Genomic DNA, 25,350 nt, shown 5'->3' with positions numbered 1-25,350 from the left:
TTAGACGTTTGGTTTGGGCAAGTAACAAAATGCTTTTGAAATTCTTAGAGACTAAATTTGGATGTTAGTAGATGTGAGGTAAAGTAGTTGTTGTACAATGATTATGATCGGTTTATCACGAATACACCTCCAATTCTTTCTAGATTTAATAAGAAGGCAAAAAAAGGTTTAGCGTATTTACAAGAACACGGCCTTCTAGGTACGACGGCGGAAGACATCGCAAGATTCTTTCAAACAGAGGAACGCCTTGACAAGACCGTTATCGGAGACTTTATGGGAGAGAATGATAAGTAAGTTTAGGTACAATTGGTAGTCTTTTAGTAGATTTAGATGTCTCCAAGATGACAGACATTCATAGATTGGCTGCCTCATTTGCTGCCAGTATGATTTATCATACAATAAATCTCATTAGTTTAAGTCTGAGAGACTAAGTTAGCTATGTTGACAGCATATGCAAGCGCTTGCTTTTGATTATACATATGGAGGTTATCGATTGGATATTTACAGGTTCAACAAGGAGGTCATGTATGCTTATGTTGACCTGCTCGATTTTGATGGAATAAAATTCGTTCCTGCTCTCCGGAGATTTCTAGAAGGATTTCGGTTGCCGGGTGAAGCTCAGAAAATTGACAGACTGATGGAAAAGTTTGCAGCAAGATACTGCCAGTGCAATCAGAGGTTAGTTACTGTTTCACCTTCGTTAGAAGAACCAGTTTAATAACTGAGCTTGACTATCTAATTTAATTACTACTTCATGGTTTGTTTAGAAAGATCAAAGACGTTAAATTGTTCCCTCTAGATATAGTGTAGTTACTTTATATGTGTGAAATTATGTTACCATGATGCGAATTTGGAGTTGTGTGCACGTTCAGTTACTATGCGATAAGTATTTCAATGAACGGATGAACATGATGCGGATTAATGCGGGTGCTTCATTACAAAATATAGAGCTTTCTATGCCAGAAGTCAAAGCGGCGCATTAGGAACTACTCAAATTGAAATAAGAATGACTGAAGCAGGGAAAATGTTTAAAATGGAAAAGCTTGCATTGCTTTTCCTTGCGCATCATTCACAAGAGTTGTTTCCATCTTTCGCAAATATGAAACATTCATTAAAAATTTGCGAGTAACAAAACTCGCTTGACTTGCAAATATTTGCCGTTTCAATCTTGCGGATGACCCAGACTTGTGAACTAACTGTCTCATGGAAACTTGTGAACTAACTGTGTCATGGAAACTTGTGAACTAACTGTGTCATGGAAACTTGTGAACTAACTGTGTCATGGAAACTTGTGAACTAACTGTGTCATGGAAACTTGTGAACTAACTGTGTCATGGAAACTTGTGAACTAACTGTGTCATGGAAACTTGTGAACTAACTGTGTCATGGAAACTTGTGAACTAACTGTGTCATGGAAACTTGTGAACTAACTGTGTCATGGAAACTTGTGAACTAACTGTGTCATGGAAACTTGTGAACTAACTGTGTCATGGAAACTTGTGAACTAACTGTGTCATGGAAACATAGTGACATGTAAAATAGCCCGACTTATTCAGCTTCCCTTTTGTTATGTTGCAGTGACTCAATATTCGCTAGTGCTGATGCAGCGTATGTGCTTGCGTACTCCATCATCATGTTAGCTACAGATCTTCATAGCTCTCAGGTTGGTTGGCTGCTTGTTGTCATGTTAGTACAAGCGTAATCTTTTCTTCGTACTATACCCATTTCTACCTTTAGTCTAGCTAAATTTGTATTTGTGAAATAGCTGGTGCATTTTCTGCTTAAAAAACCATTATTCTAAAAGTTCATGGTTTGCCTTCATAACACACACATTTGCATTACCTTAGAAACAAGCATTACCTTTGTTACAAGTGTATTTATTATTTTTGGATGAAACTCGAAGCACTGTTCTTATGTTCAAAACACATAAAACTGAAATCAGAATTTCTCGTAGTCTAACATTTCATTTACCTACTCATAGTAGATGCTGGTATGCAAAAACATTCATAACTGCATTCTGAACACGCCAGTCGGTTTTCTTGGAAATGTAAATTCTTTTATTAATACAGCAAATAGCATTTTTTACTTATTAAGCGGTCAAAGACAGTATTTCTGTTGACATACAATTGATTGGATTGGTTGTTGTTTTTCATGTTTTGTATTGAAGTTGATGGTTTTATGTCAAACTTGTTAAACTGATCAAAGAATAAAACGTTGTAGTTGTGCAACTTTTGTATTTTACTGTTAAACACTTACACTTAGTGCATACGGGATTGTTTATGTCTGTCGTGGAGGAAGGAACTGTTGCCTTAAATTAAAAAACCTTTTGGCTATACCTGAACTCTTTATACACATGTACATTACTTCATGATTAAGGATTTAGTCATGAACTTCCTAGTATAAATATGATCAGCCTACTTTAAGTTATAAATTATAGTTATCTTTTCTGTGAACGGGCAAGGCAATGATGATGCCAGTGTAAGGTAAGTGAGGTTGTTGAGTCGTCATATTAAAAAAGGTGCCAACATGCAACAAAGAATCTTTTTAATTGCATAAGTAAGTTTTGTACAGTATAGAGTTATTCTTAATTTAGGAAGTCGTGTGCAGTTAACCGGTGAAACATGCCTTTCAGGTGAAATACAAGATGTCTAAGGAGCAGTATATAAAAATGAACAGAGGTATAAATGACAGCAAGGATTTGCCCACTGAGTACCTCTCTGATATCTATGACGAGATCGCTCTAAATGAAATCAAACTCAAGCCAACTTCAGCGCCGATCTCCAACAAGCATGGATCTTCGGCTAACCTCCAGAGTGAGTGCACATGATGCTATTGAGCATACCGTATGGTCATTACATACGTAGCTGCTATATGATATGCCCAGTCTGGCCGCTGCAGTCTTAAGCTTTATTATGTATGACGGCACTTTGTTCTTCTCTAGTTAAGATGTTTGTACATAATGTAGCTACCTTGTAGTAGGACAGATACTTTGCTGAAGTTTTTGATTATATTTCAGATCAGTAAATAGTTGAGTAGATGGCTAGCGTGTTGTCTCTCATGTAGTCTATTGATAAGCCGTTTTCTGCTGTAGACATTATCTTGTATACTCTCGAAACTGCTCGCCTTTTCATTGAGAACATGCAGTTTTTATGCATCAAGCTAAAATGGAATTATTGTTGTAAATGAAAGCGTGTTACGTCTTTCTTCACTGTTTTGATTGTGCAACCCTCTTAGGTACGACGGTGACACCAAAGCAACGCAAGACTATGTTTGACACAGAGATGCAGCACATGACATCAGTTGCAAAAGCACTCATGGAGAGCGTTTCCCATGCAAAAATAGAGTTTACCAGTGCCAAGCATCATGAGCATGTCAGACCAATGTTCAAGGTTATTATAAGGCCATATTATTGTTCATTATTGAACCTATGGTGTACCTTTTTATTCCATTTTTCAGCAATAGTTCACTGTTTGTGAAGTTCTATTTTGTTGAATGTTTTTTATTACATCTCATTGTAATGGTAGTGAAAATTTACAAAGTTATGTTTACAGACCATCTTGTTAATCTCTACCCTAGTACCAAGGATAATCTGTACTTTAACATTTATGCAATCAAACTAACCGCATATTTTTGTAAACCAAACACTTTCTAATGTTTGTGAATCTAGCTCTCACTAATATAGTTCCATTTGAGTCTGGTGTCTTTTCAGATGGTCTGGACACCATTTTTGGCCTCCTTCAGCATTGGCCTTCAAAACTCGGACGATCCTCTCATGTTTGAGCCGTGTCTGGATGGAATGCGTTGCGCTATCAGAATCGCTTGCATATTTCGTATGGAGTTGGAAAGAGATGCATATGTACAGGCCTTAGCTAGGTAGTTGTTGCTATATCATTGTGTCTTTCTTTGGAGTTCTCTACCCTTTCTTTCCTTTTAAATTCTATATCTCTCTGTATTACTTTCATAATTTGCTAGTTTCTCCGTGTCTCCGTGGACTTCCAAAAATTAGCCCAATGATTGTTAATAAATTGGCCATCTAACAATGAAGAGCTCATTTGCTTATCTTTTACAGTTATAAACAGAACCTTGTCATAGTAGTTAGACAGGAGTTGTCCTCCCATCATGCCATGATGTGTTGTAATTAATGTTTGCAATATTAGTTGTATCATTATATTTGTGCTTCCATCGGGTCGCTACATTAAGCTATATTGCAGCGACGCGATGTAAATTATTATTTCACATATAGAGATTGTGTAATTGAAGAGATATTGCAAGTGGTTTGCAGGTAGAGAAACTGCCTTTTTGGAATGATAACACCACGAAAATAGTTACCTTTGCTAGCAACTTTGAGATTTTCATACCAAACATATCCTTATGTGATGCAAGATATCCACTTCTGGCGTTTGCTTGTCTGTTAAACTATGGATAAAGGAGAACTGACATTAGGTTTAACTTGGCTCACTTCATCAACAGTCTGCGACATCTCTTGATTGCAAAGTAAATGTTGCAGGTTCACGTTACTGACTGCCAACTCTCCCCTTACAGAGATGAAACCAAAGAATATAGAAACAATCAAGGCATTGATATCTGTCGCACATACAGACGGAAACTACTTGGGTCACACCTGGCTAGAGGTGAGATATCAGTGCTATATTTCGAACTCATGAATGTATATCATTTTGTCTTCTATTATCTTTCTGTTAAGTAACATATGTGATGAGGTGTGATTCGAGTGGTTATATATACATGTAGTTGTCCTCCCTTACCCTCAGTTTACTCATGCCCAGAGGTGTTTGTCTATTTCAGTTTCTTAGTTGCTTAGCCATGACTATGGATAGTCACCATTGTTTTAGTAGTTCTAGTAGCACAGTAACCGTCAGTAAGAAATGGTACAAAGGGATTGACCGTTGTTAACTATAAATTGTGCTTAGCATTGTGAAATTGTGCTTAGCCTTATAAACTAGCATTTTGTTGACGAATGTAAGCTTTTAGAGATTTGTTGCCAGGAGCTCAGTCTAATCATATTTCAATAGCTGCTTGTGTAAAGGCTGCTGTAAAAGCAGAGCTAATAGTTTTATCAAACTCACCAGTGAATGTATGTGGTGTTATAGATACTCAAGTGTATATCTCACTTAGAGCTCGCTCAACTCATTGGCTCGGGAGTAAAATATAATTTACACGGAGGGGGAGGCAAATCCAAAGATAAGAAAAGTTCTACTCATCCCATGGATGCATTTGATGCTGAAGGTAGGAAAACTTATGCTTGCATGACAGATGATAACAAGTGCTGTCAGGCTGATTCGGCACTGCACTATTCTATGACATGCCCATAGTTCAAAATATAAATAACATTCTTTGTGGATAGTGAATGTTTTGTATCATTATATCTATAAGAGTAATAACTTAAATTCTATCATTAGCTTGGTTTAATGAACTGTTTACACAATTGATTATGTATTTTGGGAACACTTAGGTATATTAGCATACATTAAGCCTGCCTTCGAGTACGTATAGTGACTTTACTTCATCCAGGGATGACTCGTGCTGACTCTAAGAGGCTAGCCTCCTTACAAGGACAAATGATCCAGACAAGCTCGCAGAGTGTCATTGTAGCCATGGACAGAGTGTTCACTGGCTCTGTCAAACTTGACGGAGATGCAATAGGTAGGAATTAGTCTTTATTTGATTGTGAGTCATTTGTGGTAGTACAGTAGATGCCCCTACAACATATTCTTCCTATAACATAGAATCCAAGTAACGTAAAGAATTTATGTGAAGTTTTTGTTTTGTACTACGTACAAAATTCCATATAACGTAAAAGGTCAAGTCGGGCGAGTTCTTAAATTCGATTTGAATGGTGATCTAACTCGCCGCACTTGCGAGAGAAAAAACGACGTGAGTATAGCGTTATATCTATACAACTTCCATGACATTCTACTTCGTCGTGATAGATTGTCAGATGTGTCGGCAAAACGGAGAATAGGTAGCTGCGTATTTGTTAATAAATACTTGAAGGCTATCGATTGGTGCAGGTGTTACAGCGTCGGTCCACCAATCTGAATGTCACTAGTTGCAGTGTCATCGAAAGTTATTTTTTATCCTAATGTTGACCCCTGGATACCGGTAGATCACGACCAGGTAGTACTGCTTTTTTACAGTAAAAATATTTTTTGTTCTGCTTTATTGTAGGCGTATAAAATATTTGTTATTAGTTGTACCTTACAAAACAGACTTTGCTGTTTAGAAAAATAAGTACATTTTACATGTGTTGTACTGTTCTTATAACGTAAAATCCCTATAACGTAAACGTTCCTTGGAGGATTGCATGGTCTTTGCAGGGATTATATTCTCTTGTACCCATTGGTAGGCAACTACAAAGTGTATGACAAATTGATAATTCACGCTAAGCTCTTGTTGACTGACAAATCTTTGTGTAGGTCGTAATGGTTTCTAGCTATTGTGCTCTTCTGGACATTATTTCAAATGTCAATTTTTAATATCAAAATTTTGTAGCAAATATATTCGAAAGAACTTAGAGGTAGCTGGTATTTTACATGATCTATAAGTGTTGTACCTGTTTGTATAGTTGACTTTGTCACTGCACTCTGCGCCGTGTCCATGGATGAGCTTTCCAATACCTCCCATCCAAGGATGTTCAGTCTACAGAAGATAGTCGAAATTTCATACTATAACATGGGACGAATTAGGTTGCAGTGGTCCAGAATATGGGCCGTGCTCGGTGAGCACTTCAACAAGGTATGTGCTCCCATCAGTCAGCACCACCAGCTGTTGGTCATGTTTATTATTTACCACCATACTGTTTGAATTAGTATTGCGACGCCTGCAGAGAGCTGCGTCATTTGTCGCTCCTTGATTACATGATCAATGTGTTTTATTGTTTAGATAGCGTCCTATCACTACTCCGTAACTCGTGATGCAAGTCCTAAGGTATAATACATCTCTAGTCAAAATCAATATTTGTTAAATTTGGTTATCAATTTCTCGGTGGGCTTGGGATGATTCAGTATAACACACTTGCATATGTAATGATTCCTTTGACTGACCACAGCACCACAGCAGGATGCAGATGCTATTTGATTGTCATGACATGGTCATTTAGTAATAGCTAGCGAGTGCGATACCTGTCATTGCCCTTACTGATGGGAAAGAACTTGTGAGCTGTAGCAATCTTGTCTATGCTTTACCCATAATTCTGTTTAAGGCCCTTTTACTCTATTATCTTTGTGTCCTTGTCCAAGTTCCAAAATGGGTATGGCTATGAAACATTTGTGGAAGAGCGCTATGTATAAAGAAATGTGTTCGCAGGTTGGGTGTATTCAGAATGAGGATGTGGCTTTTTTCGCTGTGGATTCCCTCCGGCAGCTGTCCATGAAATTTCTTGAGAAAGGAGAATTTGCGAATTTTAGATTTCAAAAAGACTTTCTACGTCCGTTTGAGCACATCATGAAACGTAACCGGTTAGTCCTTATCACTGTTCCTTCTCACCTGTCTTAGTAAATTCCTTAAGTTGGTGGTTCTCTACTACATGCACATCTTGTTTACAGTTTTGGCACGAGTAGTTCTGCTTGAAATGCCTGATAAAATGATAGGTATTTGTGCTAGTTACTGGTCAATATGACAGCCACATGAAAAGAACACGAGGCCTACAGGTTATGGTATGCTCTTTGGGTTGTTGATGGCTTCCGGAAGTATGTCTGATTACAAAAATAGCTTTAGTCTACTTGATACAGTTCATAGACACCAAAAACTAGTTTGTAAAGTTTCCCATTATCTCATAGCACTATTGCTTTTGCAAATCAAATACAATTGTGAACAGTAACTGATATCCCACTCACTTTGGTTTACATAGAAGCGGTGAGCTATTATAATTCATGCCTATTATTCTCATCCGGTAGGTCGGCCTCCATCAGAGATATGGTCGTACAGTGCGTTTCCCAGATGGTTCAGGCACAGATGGCCAACATCCGTTCTGGTTGGAAAAATATTTTTAGTGTGTTTCATCTGGCAGCCTCCGAGTCAGAGGAGAACATTGTCTCTCTCGCCTTCCAGACAAGCGGCAAGATTATCAGTGAGTCGACTATACGACTACCTGATGACTTAGCGAATCTAGAATCCTTAATTCCCTTTGATAATCTCATTTGATGTACTGTACACAATGTTTGCATACATACTGGATGCATTTTTGCACTGAAGATTTTTAACTATTTCTCTAAACTTATCTCAACGGCTTATTTGAATCTAGTTGCTGTTTCAGGATTTTAATTAGCGTACGCATAATTTATCAAATTAATCCGGGTTTTTTACAAGTTAAATAGGATTGTTATTGTGAATACAAATGTGTTGCGTCTTTTTCCATCATTCCATGATCCAAACCTATTAGACAGGCGGCTTTTGTCAAATCATATTTTAAGTAGATCAGTCATCTTATCACTCATATGTAAGACTCGCTTGTCGCCCATCTCTAATTGTACATCCTACATGTACCACGGAAATACTCAATGCGTTTGTTTTCTCCTAATCCAGCCTTTTGTACCATGGAAATCTTGCAATGCTTTGTATTTGATATTTCTTCGTATATTGTTTTTAATGGCGTTTTCCTTCTATTGTTCATGTGCCATCATCTGAACAGTCAATTCTTTGCAGGCACGGTGTTTGCTCAGCACTTTGATTCAGTGGTTGGAAGCTTCCAAGACGCTGTCAAGTGTCTCTCCGAATTTGCCTGCAACATTTCATTTCCTGACATCAGTATGGAAGCCATCAGGCTGATACGGGCGTGTGCCAAGATTGTGGCTGAGAAACCCAAGGTACCCATCATCACCCCTTTATCCTTATTATCACCAGATTTATTTGCCCTCTCACTTTGATTGTTTTTATTCTGGCAGATGGATATTCTATTACTAGTATATTCACCCAGCTAGTAACTACCACAACTACTGTAGTTAATTTCCTTGGTACGTTGGCTTCCTTGAATAACATCAAAGTCAATATTTTTTAAATTGCGTTCGTGTTACACATACATAAAGATCATTGAACTCGAGCGGTTAAAAATAATTGCGCTTTACATCCTTTGTCAGCTATTTCCAAACATAGGATGGCAGGTTATTTGTATCCAAACTGTCTGTATTTAGCCCTTTTGTTCTCAATCATTCTTTTCACTTTCAGCGTATGTCATGGAAATTTTTTACATCAGCTGTATTTGGAACTGTATCAAAATTGCATTTTGGTTTTTCAAACCAAATATATTTAGCTTCACCTTTTGGTATGAAACATGACACATTAATGAGAAATTATAATGATAAATGCGATGGAGACATCGTTGAAACGTAGCTTGAGGAAAACAAGTTATAAGATGAATATCTACATTTGCTCATGAAAAGATCGGCCATGCATGGCTATATCAAATTCAAATCTACATACTGCAGGGTGTTGAGTAGAGGTCAGGTCATATGTCTACTGATGAGTCATCTCTAGCCAGACTTTCTAATTTTTTGCAACATATATATATTTCTCAAAGTTTGTATGCGTGCCTAGCTATAGCTATTAAAATCTTGGAATAAAAAATCCGTAAAGCAGAAGATTTGATTTCGGTACATCTCATTGGCCAGTCGAACAACTTACTAACTAAATCACGCGGGCTTGATAAGATTCGCTGGGCAATATATGTTGCTATATTGGAGCAAATAGGCTACTGCTTTCGATCACGACGCATAGCGATGACGTAACGTCATAAGGGTAGCTCCTATTAGTAAGCTTACTCAAATTATCTATCGGCAATGTGCCAGGCTAATAGCAAGTAGCGGGCATCTCTCATTACCTCTCATCGTTTATGAGATTTTTAATACCCGGGCAACGCCGGCTAGCACAGATAGTATATACGTATATATAGCAGGTCATTTGGCTGGTCAAGGCTTGTTTATAAATTGGTGTGAGGTTGTTAGTATCATTGTCTGTCACCACGTACACTATATCAGTTCAGAGTAAATAAAATGCCTTATAGTGTTAAACAATTATTACCTAGGAGATGTTTAGTTACTGTGATAAAGCTGAAAGGACCAAAATAGTTTTTGAACACAAGTTGTTATCACCTATCACCTTTGAATATAGCAAATGTAGAATGTTTTTGTATTTTTAGTCTTTGATGAGAATGGTTTCAAATTTTATTTTTTGATGGAAGTTGCAAATGTATCACTCGAAGATCAAATAATAGTTAAAGAATCAACGAATGTTGATGCAGTTCTTACTCGATCAAAGATTCATGAATGTTTGTACCACAGGCTACAAACCCTATATAAATTGGCTGCTTGTTTACATCCGTTCAAAATCTCTATTTTTGTGGCAGTTCAAACAGCATTCTTTGCACCCACATTAATTCACATAGTTTTGTTCTTCAATGGATAAACATACCACAGCCAAGAATTCATTTTGTGCTATATTAATTTATTGCATTTTTCAAAAGCCTCATCCTTCACAGCCCTATAATTTACAACAGCTTCAAATCAACATTAAAAGCTAATCTATTATTATCAGAAAAGTGTCAAAGATTCCGCATTTTCGATGGCAAGCCTTTGGCAGTACCATTTCTTGTTGAACGAAATGTCAATGTAAATTTCCGATTGCAGCTCTACATGTATAGCTCAAGGCAGAATTATCATGTTTTACTATTGCCAGCTGTTTAGAGAGAGCGGAGTGAGTCTAGGTGCAGACCAAGGTGAGACCCATGTACATGTAAAAGAGGGTGACAGAGTCTGGGCAAAAGGATGGTTTCCTGTTCTCTTTGAATTGTCTTGCATCATCAGTCGATGTAAGATGGATGTGAGGACAAGGTCAGATGCTATGAATATCATCTGTATTTAGAGTATTGAAAGGGCAATATGTTGTCTAACGTCTTTTGTTGTTTTTGCTAAATGTGTTTGTAGGTAAATAAAAAAAATGTTAGAATACTATTATTTTTATCTAAACGGTTAAACGCTGTACTCTCTAGAAGGCTTCATAGCTTCATAACGGTGTTCTTAGGAAGATAGTAAATCTTTGTCACTACAACAGAGTCTGTCTGTCTGTCTCTCTGAAGCCAAGCTTTGAGGTTAGGAAAAAAATTACTTTCAATGGGATTCAAGCTCGTGACTTTCGGCTTAGTAGCCGACACTCTACTACTGGTGGGAATCAACCGTCTCTTCGTAGTTTGAATAATTGTACACATAGTTATTACAGCTGACGACCTCTCACAGCACACCGGACTACCAGGGTACTAGTATATTATAATGCTTGTTATGGAGGCCTCAACATCATAGCCCCTTGTAATGATCAGATTAAAAAAATTTCAATTGTCTGCGGCTCTTCCACCATCAATTAGACTTAATAATTATTTAAACCACATTTGGAAATTGCCCTCTCGGCCAGGTGTAGTTTTCGTCAACTCTTTGAAATCCGACTGCCATCGTCTCGCTATAATCTGCTCACCTGAAGGCCATTGCAGACTTGTTGTCTTTATGGTATGTAAAGTCCGTTCTTTTGCCTGCCTTTTTGCATCGCAATATGACCTACTGTATCTCGTTGTGTCCACCTTCTCGCTCCATCTATCAGGATTAGCGACTGGCATCAGGTGACAAAGCTGAAGCATACGTAAACAGGTTGACTAGTATAGGAATGGGATAAGGAGGACGCGGGACGAGGAAAGTGCAGCTGCATAAGCTCTCTTTCTTTGATGCCCAACAGTAGTGCGTTACTCTCGTCCTTGCTAATCCTATAATCCCTCTAATCACTCATCATTGGCTGTTGGCGGAAGCAGGTGGAGGGCAGATGATAGATCATACTAAATATATCCAAAAGTTCATTGCTCGTAAAATGTCGGTTTTCGCACATTTTCCCACAGAATTGGTAATTAGTGCGTTAATAAATGAAGAATGAAAAGTTGGATGAGAAATGATAATTTATGTGACATAATACCCCCGATAAGTGGCGCAGAATTAAGCATGATGCTATGTGGTTTGTTTTTTTTTTCTCCATCGCTCAACAAGTGACAGACTTGCAGTTTAGACTGAGGATTGTGAGCTAATTGATAGGCTGCACCCGATCACTTGCTTGTTTTAGGGGTCTGACAGTCATGTTCGAAATAATGAAGACTTACGGGGAAGACTTTGAGAGGCACTGGTGGAAAGATTTATTTAGAATAATTTTCCGCATATTTGACAACATGAAACTACCGGAACAGCAGTCGGAAGTAGGTTATGCTCATTTACCTTCCTTTATGCTTCATCTAGCGCCTCGTGTCTGTTCATCTACAAATATAGCGTCTATTGCAGAAAACGGAATGGATGACGACAACGTGCAATCATGCTCTCTATGCCATTGTTGATGTGTTCACGCAGTACTACAGCGTGCTTCAAGATGTTCTTCTCTCAGATCTATATGAACAGTTGCACTGGTGTGTGCAGCAGGGTGGGTAGATTTCGGCGCACCTATCTGATCCTGTCTTGTATCTGCCTGTGTTATACTCACTGCTAATTGACTGGAAAGACAACTCATTGCATTGATATTATCTTATGTTACACAACTGAAAATTGCTTTCAATATTTTGTAATGTGAGGTTTGGTGCGAATCATTAGGGATTACTAATCTTTGCTTTTCGTGCAGATATTCTGAACAAGGATGTGTTTGCGACATGTTGTACCTGACAGATGTTATCTCACATTTCACAATTATTTGTCAGAAATGTGATGCATATTTGGCATGGTCGCTCTGGAAGCCTAAGTGGATCAAGGCACCTGATGTGCCTGTCATTGTATGAAAAGCGATGCATGCACCATTAGTTCTACTTGTCACTCAGTGTCATCCGTCATTTGCAGACAATGAAGAGCTGGCAAGGTCAGGCACCAACTGCTTGGAGAATCTTGTCATATCAAACGGTTCCAAGTTTTCGTCAGCTGTCTGGGATGAAACTTGCCAGTGTATAGTAAAGATATTCGAGTCAACAATTCCTCAGAGGTGAGCGAATTCAGCCGCTGACGCGACGTCCTCGTGTGACTGACAGTTGTCTGGCGATTGTTTATGCAGAAACGTTTAGTGACAGATACGACACTTTTAGGTGCACTTTGTGTCTCTTCTCAGACAATGTTATGCAAATGCGTTTAAATTCACAAGTATATTTAATTTATTCACAGAAATACTTCATAGTAACCAGTTCGGCAAACTGCCAGTTTTCTCAGCAGTTCAAACAGAATCTTTTGAAGTTATACTCTCAATACGCTTGTAAGCTAATAAGTCATTTGCTGTGAAGGCTGATGTCATGGACTCCTGGTGACTCATACTCCGAGCCACAGGCTGGTGGCCCTTTAGCGAGGGACTTCAAGAGGAGTGAAAGTGTCCAGAGCATACATAGTCAAATCAGTGTCCTTTCTCAAGATCCGGCCAATCAGAAAATTCCTAACATGAGTGAGTTTCTATCTCCCTCTATCATTCTCTTTCCTTTTTGTCATTTTCTCTCTCTTGCCTATATGTGCGCCTAAACACTAGGTAGACACATGTCAATCTTCTACATCTGTTGTAATCTGCTCTTATTTAGTATCCTTTCATCATGCTCAGCTTCCGAGCTGTTATAAACGATGACATTAACTCGGTTGTGAAGTCCTTTCCTCTATGGCAAGAGGAGATTATTGCTAGTTTAATATTTAGGTTTCATAATATTGAAAACGGCTATTGTGACTGGAAGTGTTCTATTTCACCTGTTCACTCTTCTGCTCATCAATAAAAACATCCTAATGAATGTGTTTATTGATTTATGGCTTGCCTGAGGAATCCTCATCTGAATGCTAGGAGTTGTGGTTTCGTAAGCTATGAAAAACAATATTCACTACTCAAACCTCGTTATGCTCAACAACACAGCATCTTCTTGTAAATGTTATTGTTTGTGCTCATCGGTTAGTCGGATGTGGTATGGCACCTGCAGGGTACCTGTCTGAGCATGTCAACCTGATGGCTAACCACTCTTATCTCTTTTTTAGCAGAATATGAGTGATGGTAATTGTTGTTGAGCCAAGACAATAAATGGTGGATTTACCTTAATGAAAGTATTATACTTAATTTTTATGGAAAATATATGTCAATCAAACCTCTCCTTTCGATGATGAAAGGCTCTTTTGGAAGCTTAAAGTACAAAGCAATTCACTCTTTGGGTTTACCCAAATGACAGTCATCATCTTTGGCAAGTCTATGGCAGTAAAAATTAGTGCTTATAAAGCATACTTTACATTTGAATATTTCTCATATTTTAAAAAGACTGGTACACTGGCTCTACGTAAGTTGGTTATCTCGTTTCTCACTATGGTGATCATCAACATAGCTTATGATGCATTTTTCCGATAGCAGCACTAGGAAAATGGATATCTAAAGTTTGTACTTATGATGGATATCTGTTCTTGCAGAGGTGCACACGCAAGACAAGCTCTTCTCGTCTCTCCTCATCAAGTGTATCGTACAATTGGAGCTCATACAAAGTATTGACAATGTCATCTTCTTCCCGACGACTAGTAAAAAAGATGATCAGGAAAACATGGTGACTGCACAACAGGTGACTAAAGAAAGTTTTTTGTGCTTGACAATATACGGACAGAGGCTGTTACCTTCGACACGCGTCTATAATTAGACACGGCTCTCAATTGCAGTTGTCTTATATTTGATAGCATGTGCATGTGTGTCTATAACATCATCAAATAGAAATAATCGTGGATTAATCACCGTGAGTCAGAGTAGCTGTCAATAGTGGCTAAAATGAGTTGTTTGTTTTAGCAACTGCAGCAAATGGTAAGCCTAATCATAACAATTGGACAGTTTCCAGCTTCTAATATAAAATATAAAATATTGCTAGCTGGTATTCACACATTAGCCACCAGCCCTGCTTTCTTGTAGTTCAGTGTGATAGTGCTAGACCATTTCACTCTTCGTTCAGACTTGCATAACATTCATAGCAAAGTTTATTCTTAGCGTATAAGAATAATGCATCTTGTACATCCTGTTCTATTTATGTGCTACTAAAATACGCATGGATCTGTTTTCATAGATTTCTCATAATTGAGGAAAGGTTTTAAAGGTATCTTCGTAATGCTATAGCAACAGTGAGTCAAAACAACTGTCAATCACTAAGTGGAATAAATAAATGGTGTAACACTGTATCCTTATCGATCAATATATCAGCGTTGGCATCGTTACAGGGACGTCCCGCCGATGACTCTGACATAGTCAGACCCCACTCGGACAGTTCTGTTAGCGGTGATCAGGGAATGTACCCTTACCTTTCTGCCAGCCAGCTGCTCACGCTGGTTGACTGCCTCAATAACTCACATCACTTTGCTGTCCAATTCAACTCCAACCACGAGCAGCGAAACACTCTATGGAAGGCTGGTACGTTGAGTGCTACGGTGTGTTGGTCTCAAGGTCACATCCGTGACCTCCAACATCCATGGTTTCATCCATCTCTCTCTGGAGGGTCATAAATGAATGTAGGAGCAAGTCGTAGGCATGAGGCTGAGATGGTCTGCAACAGCTAGTAAACAAATCATTGTTCACTCAATGCTCATCAGTCCGAAATTTTGAATTGAAAATTGAAAAAAAATTGAAATAAATGTGCGTAATGGAGACAGTTGGTTTTTTGGCTTTCAGAAAATGACGGCTGAACAGCATTGTAGTTGCCTCTTCCTCAGCAACTTGTGCTGTGATATTCACTGATCGCTAACAGGAGATTATTTGGTGTTTCTGTTGTGTTGCGATCCGAAGTACATTTACTGACTCGACAATTGCTGTCGATAGTGTGGGAATCAAGCATTTTATTTGCAGTGCGGACAGTAGCCATCAGATACCCAACTGTTAAATACGCCTTTTAAGAAATAAGTTAGCCATGCAATAATGTTTGCAGTACTGTGAAGTGTTGATTTTGCTCACACAGGATTCAAAGGGAAAGCAAAACCTAACTTGCTAAAGCAAGAGACTCAGTCTTTAGCCTGTTCCCTAAGGATACTTTATAGTATGTACAGTGATGAACGACTGGCTGATTGTAAGGATATGATAGAGCAGAAGCTATTAAAGTAAGTAAGCCTATTACCATTAATAAGGCTAAATCAAATTGATTCATTGTCTAAATGTTCTTATTCCGTTTTTTCGGCCTTCATACGAGGCTCATTACTCGGTAAGAGACCTTGAGGATGTAACACGCATGCAACTAAATATGATACACCCTTGTAGACTGTGTTCTGAAGCGTTCTCTTACTACCTATCACTAACTAACGATGGGCACAGAGACGCCTGGAGAGATCTTATGTTACTTATCTTCAGTCGAATGCTCAAGTTATCTGACGATGAGGTACAGTAGAACCAGCTTGATTAGAATATTGTCTAATATCTATTCGTATTTTATGGTGTTTCAGCCATGTCCGACTGGAATAGAACTTGTGAAATCCTTGTCTTTTTGAAAGTCTAGTGAACATCAAAAAGTCAAATGTACAACAATATTTTAGTTTTTCTTTGATGTAGAAATGTAGGTTTCATCATCAAAGCGTGGAAGACTAAAGTCTGATGAAATAGATAGAAGGTGGTGGCAATAGGAAGTTGCTAAACTTTTACCTGTGGCGCTTTGACCATGACTAGCAGCGTGTATTCACTTATTCGCTCTACAGGCAGCTAAAATTCAGGGAATAGACAGTCTGGCGTGTGCAAAGTCATGTCAGATTATGTTTGGCAATTCTGCAATTTATTTATGAAAAAATCATTTTTTAGTAATGCCAAAACTGTCAAGGACTAGAGTTTCGACTTTACGCTTCATTTATGTCATAGTTCAATTTTTAGTGACAAAAATTTTCAAAGAGGAAATAAGGTAGCACTCATTCCTTGTTCAGACATATTTGCATAAATATGTTGATCGCGTGCAAGGTCTTCCTGATATATTCGAGCACTCGCAACAAATTGCTATCAGGTTTGGAATCATACAAATTTGGATTACGGATGATTTACAAAGATTTGTCTCCTCACCAAAGTGCTTGGAAAAATTTGTTGATTGCTTGGTTTTTTATAAGTGCTTCGATCAATATGTCAATTCTCTTACGCTATCTAATATGATGTATGCATTATTTTGAGTTTTCTGCTCTAAAAGTCAAATAGGGTAACGATTTGCAAGTGTATATTTCTTTTGTAGTTCCGGGTGCACGCCTCTACACATTACAACGCGGTGTGCGAGCTCCTCTCAACTGACATAAAACCAGAGCTTAGAGCCATGCTAAAGATTTACTTTACAAGACTTGGAGTAGTCTACAATATTGTACCCTCTTTAGATACAGTAGAATCTGTTAGCTAAATTTCTTTACTCGTAACATGATCACCCAAGATTACATTCCTGTGCTGAATATCTACAAATGCCTGCTGCAGTCACTACACAGACTATTGTGGACCGATCAAGGCTAACCTTTGTGTTCTTGTTTCCTCTCCTCCTTGGGACGGTCATGAGAAACGGCTGACAGTATTGCAGCTGTAGTGATAAGTTCATCGCAGGTTCAAATTATTTATATGATCCAGGTAGCTTAGTTCAGTACTTTTTTGAGCTGCTGACGGCATAAGATGATGCTCTAGGTGGAGTTATCCCTTATTTTACTATTCTATCTTTTCAGTACCAATTAAATGAAAAATTAACAAATTTTAAACCATCTTATCTATTTCTAGCATAAGCTACTGTGCGCCACTGAAATAGTTATCGATGTTACTTAAGTAGCCTGGGCATGCTCAGCGATTGTGTATATCAAATGCTTACTGGTTTGACCTATTAGTTGCCTTTACTGGTTGTTAAAGCTTACTGATAGCCATTTTGTGGGCTGACATAAATTTGTCTGTCATGTCAGGTGGAAGCATTTAATCTATGTCATTTTGTTAGTAGATAAATATTTATGAAGGTTGTCAAAAGTTCCCAAATTTACACAATTTACTTATTTTGCTATTTGAAATATATAATTCTATTGCAATTTCATGTTATCTGGCCTAGTTAATATTTGCTGATTGCATCAGATTGCTATAGCTCACAAGCCTTCACCTTAGATGTTTTTTTTAATCGAAAATGCATGTTTTTATTGTATACTTTTTAATAGCAGTTTTAGAAAGTTAAATTTGCTGAAAGCATTGGTTCCACAATATTCGATAACATCTGGTTTAACTTTCTGTATGCTTTTTAGAATTTGTTGTAGGAGATGCAACGTGCTTGTTTAGATTATTATGTAGTCGGTTTTTTAATTGCATGCAGTGCTAGGCATTGTCAATTGATCTGAATATGTCACAGGCCTTTTTTCATGTTTATAGTAGAACAAAAAAATTCTATACAATTGAAAAACATCGTACATTGTCAACATTTCAAACAGCTTATGGATTGTTCATGTCAAGGTCATTAAATAGAGTTCTTAAAATGCAATAATGCTGCTAAGTAAAAAAAATAATTTAGTTTGTATATATAAGATGTGGTATTAGCGTGGTGTACCGAGAATTAATGCATTAGGAAAAATATGCTCAGGCACTGGATACGGTTGGAATCGTGCAGTGGGTAATTTGCTCCCCAAAGTCAAAAGACTATTAGATGTTGAAACTCGCTGTTTAAGGGTGTTGCGATCTGTAGGAGAGCTGGAGCATCTGTTAGTTGGGTTGGTTCGACCTTCTTCTGCAATGACAATGTTGGGACAAGCTGCCACGTGATGTTTTAGATGTTGCATTAAGTCATCCTGTGAGCTAAACCTCTTGCCACAGTATCCTTCTGGTCCAACCCAGTGGCACTCGATCAGTTGAGCACTGGCTGATACAGGGCTTCTAGGTCGTTCTATTTTGAGATCCATAGGCTGCTCAGCCTCACTGGAATGCTGCTGCGCTGTGTTTTGCCGCCTAGGAGACGCACTGGTAGTTGAACTAACCGAAGTTCTACCTTCCATTGGAAGGCTTGTAGCTGGAGACGGGTTGGAAGAGTCCATACTTCTGGGGTAAATAGAAGAGAGTTGTGAGTCCAAATATGGTTGCTGATATGAGGCGAGTTTGCTACCATAGGCAAGCATTGCTGCAGCTGCCGAACCCGGATTAAGCATAGCTAACATTTGGTTTAATGAGTTTTGGTTTTCATGCGCACAATATCCTTTATAACCTGGGTTCCTTCGACATAGGTTGCACGACGCAGCTTTATATAGGTCTTGTGACGATTTGTTTAGACTCGCTGATGCGCCTTTATTTTTCTGAAGATACTCTATTTCAGACTGGTATAGAAATTGTTGATACATCAGTTGGTAGCGAGAAGCTAGGCTCGCAGCAACTGACAAATGTTCTTTGTTTGCATGGCTCTCCAATCTAGATCTGCTTGGAGACATTCCGGTCATGCGTTGGCTATAGGGTGGTGGCGGGGAATTGGATTTACTCTCGCCACCGCTTAATGGCGATACTGTCCCTCTGGATCTTTTGACTTCATATTGTGTTGGGATGTCACCAGACTTGCTTGTTTTGGAAAGTTCTTGACCTATGTTGCTGCATGCATCCACCAGCATAGCTAAAGGGGATTTCTTTACCTATAAAACAACAGAACCTACAGTCTTCGCACTTATAACTGAATTACTCTAACATAAATAACACGAGAAAGCTCTTTAGCACACGTTCTCAAGGCGTACTTACCGTTGTTGGTGATGGTGATTCTGGTCTGACATATTGTTGTTGACGCGATTGCTGTCCGTTTTGACAAGGCTTTTGCATTGTCATTGTTCTTTTTTCTGGCGCTGTGCTGAAGATAGTCATGAAAAGTCTGTTCTTTTACAGCCGCTCCGTTTTTCAGAAATAATGAGGTTATGTTGGAGCAGATGTTTATGTAGCGAACATCCGCTGAATAAGAGCCAATAACATGGCATGAATTTCTCCAATGCACCAAGAGTTGTCGTGGATACGAGCTGTCACTGTCAATAATAATCGGTGAAGAGGGGGATTGACAAATAACTAGCCTCAATCAATTTTTCATCACCAACTCATTTACCAGCGTGACTGACAGATTCTTGCCAATCTATATGATTTATGATAGGCTAAATGCCTTAATGATCTGTGGCATAGCATTGTAAACCCGTCAGATCAAAGTAGCTTTAACTAGAGATACTGTCTTTAATCATTCTTTTCTAGAGTGTGATGCACACAGACACCGAAGATCACATGTTTATCACCAAACACCCGGAGGAGTGGAAATTATACAGAATATATTTAAACGGGTCTGATGGGAATATGAAAAAGGTTGAATGCAAATTGAATTTAAATAAATTATAACTGAATTATACAGTCACCAGTAAACAAATCTTAGTGACACTTGAGAAATGGGTACATCACCATTGTGCAAGCGGAGCATTGAGACATGAATAAGCCGGACTCTCAACAGCATACAAACTTATGAAGAATGACGGCTTTACCAGGTTAATCAGCACGCCGGTTGTTGCTATAAATTTTTGTCATAAAAAATACAATTTTTTACTATTAATAATTACTTTTGTCTTGTCTATGTCGGGCAGACTAGTTGTAGCATGCCATCCTTTATTCCCAAGCTGCATGGAATCATCATCTCTCCTTTTTACCATAGCAGTGGTCATTAGTGGGTTGGAACCTCGTACCACGTCTTCCCATACTCATTTTTGTGCATTTTTGTCAAACATACTAGTTTTTGTACAGGCTGAGCTCATTTAGTTGCGAGTTTTTTGTACTTGTACAAATCTAAAATATGAGCTTATGCTGATACGCGTCTCGCAGCTAGTTGTGGTTGAGTGACAGATTGCTATTTTTTGTACAATTTTTACATTTACTTATAACTAGACACACCATTCATACAATCAGTACGGTTTGAGGTACGCTGTAAGGTAGGTGCCTTTTCTGTTTTCTGTATGAAAATACACTGCGAAGGCATTTCATCCACATACACATAACTTATTGTGTGATAATATACCAACCGATACAGCAACTTGGGCGGTGAAGGTCAGTGTTTATAGTTACCACTGTGTTAGAAAGCTTATTTCGTTGTAATGTCATTATAGCAATTTAATATACTTTGTTCATTACGTTAGAATTTTCAAACTTGGTGTTTGAGATTATGGGGGTTAGAATTTAGCCTGTTATAATCATTGCTCAAGAATATCATAAAGCTAAATAGAAATAAAAATATCACTACTCGGCATCCTCCATGTCAATGAAACTGTGTTATATGCATTTGCTAGTGAAAAAAAAAAATTCCCGAAACAAGTTGGACAGAAAGTTGAAATGCAGTTGAAATTTTAAAGTTTTCATTTTAGGACTTTTTATTTTTATAAACTTTTTCACATTGGCTAGCCAAATTTTTATGCAAATTGGAATTCCATAATGTACTGAATCAGATATGAAGTAGATATCAGAGTGAGTCAGATATATTTAAATTTGCGAAAACTTTCAAATCTTAGCTAAATGATTTGAATAATGGAGTTGCTTCAAAGATCTTATCACACGAGTCACTCTTCATTATTCAGTAATGCATTTTTATGACTGTCCATTATCCTAACTCACACATATAGGTTTGCGCTAGCAAATCATTTGTACTTGTAAAAACGGGTTTTGTTCATATCCCCAGGTATCTATTTCCTGAACAAAAGACTGTCTCAGTTGCACTGACATATTAATGGCTTTTGTTCAGAATACTTCTTGAAAACCGTTATTAAATTTTTACAAGCATTTCTCATCGCAGAACTGCAGCATTTTATCAACATTACGCTTTATAGCTGATATCGAAAGCTGAGAGCCAGTAAAATCTTGAGAGACACCGAGCAAGACTGGTAGCGCAGTTGAAGGCTTAATAATGCTAAATACCATAATGTTATGAGACAACCGTAAAATACAAATATAAACTCTGAAAGGAAATAGTTGAAAGGAAAATCCTAACCTGCATTTATAGCTTGACTCTTTATGGTTTTTCATGAACAATACATGAATTAATAATATTTTATTAACCTGTTAATGTTTTATACAAACCAGAGATTTAAATGCTCCGACACGAGAATAATTCTTCTTTTACCATTCCTAACTCTTGGATTGCAAGTTTCTTTGGCTTACTGACCAATACCAACTTGCTAAATAAATAGGCACAAGGAACTCAGTCTATTCATATTAGTAATCGACCAATTTAAACAATAGCCGCAATACCTTTGCTGCTTTTATCAGGCAAGACTGCGACATCAACTCGCTGCATGACAGCATAAATGATTTACACGCACGAAATAACTCACTTTAGCCGTGATTAGTCGATAGATGAAATATGATAACAAAGTATAATAATGAAGACATTAAATTATTGCTTCATTATTAAAGTTTTGATAATGTAAGTTGCCATGCGACAGTCACAAGAAGGTAACCGAGTCTACTAACAAGAACAAAGAAGTCAACTCCACACTATGTAATTAATAAAAATGCCAAATTTAGTTGTTTAGTTGGAAACAAAGAGCAAAATGTTTTTGGATTGTCAGTGTACAAACCAATTCTATCTACCAACTTGAGCCTTGGTTAGCATTGAACTCTACCTCTAATATGAAATTCAGATAAGAAGAAAGAAAAACATGTTCATTGAACCCGGTGACATTGAATGCTTCAAAACTGACTAAGCGAGCGTTGGGTGAACCAACAAAAGATCCCAACGAGACTGTTGACAGCGGACGCTTAGTATATATTCTCATGCACTTTCAATCCTGCATTCACTAAAGCAATATTGAACGGGCGCTCATTGTTTGCATATCGGCTGTTTACATTGGATACAAGATGGCCGACTAAAAAGTAGTAAGCAATATAACAGCTGGTGATAAGAGCTTAGAAAGAGCAGGTGAGGAGATTATTTGTGAGGTTCTACTTGGCAGTAAACCAAGAGTGTCACATGTAACAGCTGCTGTACTTTGAAAAGGTTTGACTGCTTCAGAGACCTTTGTGTTGGCTACAACTACATGTAGAAAATGAATCACTGATTTGAGTTTCATTCATTGTAAGTTTATGCTTACAGATAAAGCCATTAGAAACTTATTGAAGAACTGAAACATCTTTATGTTATCAACACTATAATTGATATGAGTGATTCAAAATTAGCTCTGGAAAAGTTATTTGGTTTCTGTGGAACGAACAGACTACAGGTCGAGTTTGTTATACTTAGACACTGTAAATATACATTGACATAAAAACAACGCTTTTACAGCCACAGAAGCAACCAAGGCAGCTAGGAGCTCATCATTCGATAAGCACTCACCATGACCAGCCAAGAGTCACTAGACATCAACAAAAATCTAGACCTAAACGAAAGGAAGCCCAAACTAGTTCTCCACTTTGACATTAGAAATACCCTTATCGTCGCTGATAGCGTTACAAGCATAACAGTAGAACAAGCTCTCAATGCATACCTGACTGGCGTGCTATGGGGTTGTGAAAGTGTAGAAGATGAGTGGCAATGGAAAAGCAAGAGCCCTAGTCTTACCGCTCCTGAACCAGTGAGTTAAATTGGGATGTTTTTATAATGCAGATGTGGTTATTGCGCTTCAAGTATGAGTGTATAATATGTGATTCAGAGATATTCTTAGCATCACAACACTCAAGACATGAATAATATTCTATAACTTCTCTTTGAGTTACCCCGCCGTTGATTTTGCTGCTGTGATACAACCAACTCCAAAATTTCAGAGAGGCTACAGAATATGACGATGGTTGGCCTATACCTACTGTATATAATCACATCGCAATTTGCGCTTAGCAAGTCTTTTGTTATATTTTCTGTCACATCTGTCAGGTTTTAGACAGGATATAGTTTCAGTTATCATGAAATACCTGGCCTGAATACCGTATTAGGTTTGATTCAATCTAATCTATCGGTATCACTGTAAACTTTTACTTTGTAATAGTAAACAATTTTTCAGGGAACGACTACGTACTACAAGCATTTGGAAAGAATGATTGTCAAAACCCCAGTAGATAGGACCACACTCCGGATGAAAGTCGGCGATTTTGTACACACTGATATGGGTGCCTCATTCGAAAGCTATTACCATAAGAATCTACAAAAGTTGGAATGGCGTCACAAACTAGCTGACCCTGTGTTGACTATGCCAGGAAGCAATGGCAAGCACTATCACTACATCTTGCCGGCTGTCTATAAACTCATAGAGCATCTCAATGAGTCTGAAAGAGATTTCAACATCATAATCAGAACCTACGGACTCGACTGTGAGAACGTGCTGAGCAGTCTCAACTATTCACTCAATGAAAATAAACATCCGTTATTTCCAGAGCTCCCGAAACTGCCACTGCACAAGCCATCAGGCAGGATTGTCCGAAAAGAGGATGGCACGGTGAAGTTACAGCAGGTATGTAACATAGTTATAATATATAATCCAGTTTAAAACGAATGTTTTAATGTGGTTGTGACACCATTTGCTATGTATTCGGTCAGCGTTAGAACCTGATAACTTCAAGGGCTAATTAATGTATAAATTTTACCACATGGAAATGACTAGGGAATTCTACTTTACATAAAAACTTGGTTTTAGATGACAGTAGATGGCGGAGTTAGCAAAGAGTTGAAAAGCGCGGATGATATTTACAAGTTTACAAGTGAATTTCAAGGAGTATGTGGATTTAGAGATGACTTTGAGTACTGGCAACGTAACGAGTACCACCATAGCTGCGCTAAGCCCCTCTGGATTGATCCATATGACAGCGATTATCAACATATTATATTTGATGATAACTATCGACCCGATCATCACGACAGCATAGTCGACGTCTATGAAAAAGGCCGAAATGGGGAATGGACTAGACTCGATAATTCTCAAATACACAAATATGACAACACTTGCCTTGTTCAGGTTGATCTATTGGCGGCTATCAATAACGACAACTACTACATTGAAAAGGTTAAAGGTTGTGAGGCGAAATATAATAAACTACGAAAATAAAAGTACATTGTGATAGTCAAATTCTTCCAGCAAATAAATCAGCTCAACGTTTAGTTTATCAATATGACACCTTTGAACAGGTGGAATATCTAAAATGGTAAGACTTGTAGTTGCCTAGTTTCTTTATATGAGCACCTAAGTTAGGCACCTTCTAATCAAATTCGCAAGTTTATATTGTCAGCTGATGTTACTTTTAGCAAAGTAATTTTAAAAGATCTTTTAATGTTTGTTTCTGGTCAAATAGGTAGAACATTTTAAATTATGTTGCAGGTATTTTCTTTGTTTTTGTTAACTTCATTTATATGTTTATTGCTAATAGCTTTGGCAGATTGATGAACTCAATTGTGCAAACAAAAGTAAG

General features: G+C 37.9%; 3 protein-coding genes across 3 annotated transcripts in view; 2 read left to right on the top strand and 1 right to left on the bottom strand.

The window, feature by feature from the left end:
- The window catches only part of LOC137390247 (brefeldin A-inhibited guanine nucleotide-exchange protein 1-like), a 32,588-nt gene extending 14,569 nt beyond the window's left edge, over positions 1 to 18,019 (top strand). The window contains exons 16-38 of the mRNA XM_068076571.1: positions 144 to 290; positions 508 to 678; positions 1,579 to 1,663; positions 2,633 to 2,813; positions 3,235 to 3,389; positions 3,710 to 3,873; positions 4,508 to 4,631; positions 5,109 to 5,244; positions 5,530 to 5,661; positions 6,584 to 6,753; positions 7,324 to 7,475; positions 7,914 to 8,086; positions 8,662 to 8,822; positions 10,687 to 10,841; positions 12,106 to 12,235; positions 12,318 to 12,453; positions 12,861 to 12,999; positions 13,292 to 13,446; positions 14,436 to 14,581; positions 15,222 to 15,411; positions 15,953 to 16,091; positions 16,249 to 16,366; positions 17,195 to 18,019. Coding sequence (XP_067932672.1) covers positions 144 to 290; positions 508 to 678; positions 1,579 to 1,663; positions 2,633 to 2,813; positions 3,235 to 3,389; positions 3,710 to 3,873; positions 4,508 to 4,631; positions 5,109 to 5,244; positions 5,530 to 5,661; positions 6,584 to 6,753; positions 7,324 to 7,475; positions 7,914 to 8,086; positions 8,662 to 8,822; positions 10,687 to 10,841; positions 12,106 to 12,235; positions 12,318 to 12,453; positions 12,861 to 12,999; positions 13,292 to 13,446; positions 14,436 to 14,581; positions 15,222 to 15,411; positions 15,953 to 16,091; positions 16,249 to 16,366; positions 17,195 to 17,353 — 3,418 coding nt within the window. The 3' untranslated portion in view covers positions 17,354 to 18,019. The remainder of the gene's footprint in view (positions 1 to 143; positions 291 to 507; positions 679 to 1,578; positions 1,664 to 2,632; positions 2,814 to 3,234; positions 3,390 to 3,709; positions 3,874 to 4,507; positions 4,632 to 5,108; positions 5,245 to 5,529; positions 5,662 to 6,583; positions 6,754 to 7,323; positions 7,476 to 7,913; positions 8,087 to 8,661; positions 8,823 to 10,686; positions 10,842 to 12,105; positions 12,236 to 12,317; positions 12,454 to 12,860; positions 13,000 to 13,291; positions 13,447 to 14,435; positions 14,582 to 15,221; positions 15,412 to 15,952; positions 16,092 to 16,248; positions 16,367 to 17,194) is intronic.
- A 302-nt stretch (positions 18,020 to 18,321) lies between these two features.
- LOC137390249 (zinc finger protein Elbow-like) lies at positions 18,322 to 19,852 on the bottom strand. Its single transcript, XM_068076579.1, has 2 exons — positions 19,684 to 19,852; positions 18,322 to 19,580 (listed from the first exon to the last, which is right to left on the bottom strand). The coding sequence occupies exons 1-2, from the start codon at positions 19,801 to 19,803 to the stop codon at positions 18,504 to 18,506; spliced, it is 1,197 nt and encodes a 398-aa protein (XP_067932680.1). The 5' UTR covers positions 19,804 to 19,852; the 3' UTR covers positions 18,322 to 18,503.
- A 2,920-nt stretch (positions 19,853 to 22,772) lies between these two features.
- On the top strand, positions 22,773 to 25,279 carry LOC137391971 (uncharacterized). Its single transcript, XM_068078549.1, has 4 exons — positions 22,773 to 22,876; positions 23,240 to 23,528; positions 23,952 to 24,398; positions 24,582 to 25,279. The coding sequence occupies exons 2-4, from the start codon at positions 23,292 to 23,294 to the stop codon at positions 24,987 to 24,989; spliced, it is 1,092 nt and encodes a 363-aa protein (XP_067934650.1). The 5' UTR covers positions 22,773 to 22,876; positions 23,240 to 23,291; the 3' UTR covers positions 24,990 to 25,279.
- The last annotated feature ends 71 nt before the right edge of the window (positions 25,280 to 25,350 follow it).

The sequence above is a fragment of the Watersipora subatra genome, chromosome 3 (genome assembly GCF_963576615.1).
Source record: "Watersipora subatra chromosome 3, tzWatSuba1.1, whole genome shotgun sequence".
In the NCBI taxonomy this organism is placed as follows: domain Eukaryota; kingdom Metazoa; phylum Bryozoa; class Gymnolaemata; order Cheilostomatida; family Watersiporidae; genus Watersipora; species Watersipora subatra.
Note: the sequence above shows the minus strand (reverse complement) of the source record. Positions and strands in the feature narration are given on the sequence as shown.

Coding starts and splice junctions, on each gene's coding strand:
- LOC137390249 (XM_068076579.1), bottom strand. CDS start 19,803: ATGACTATCTTCAGCACAGCGCCAGAAAAAAGAACAATGACAATGCAA. Junction 19,581..19,683: donor AATCACCATCACCAACAACG/GTAAGTACGCCT, acceptor GTTGTTTTATAG/GTAAAGAAATCCCCTTTAGC.
- LOC137391971 (XM_068078549.1), top strand. CDS start 23,292: ATGACCAGCCAAGAGTCACTAGACATCAACAAAAATCTAGACCTAAAC. Junction 23,529..23,951: donor GTCTTACCGCTCCTGAACCA/GTGAGTTAAATT, acceptor ACAATTTTTCAG/GGAACGACTACGTACTACAA. Junction 24,399..24,581: donor GCACGGTGAAGTTACAGCAG/GTATGTAACATA, acceptor ACTTGGTTTTAG/ATGACAGTAGATGGCGGAGT.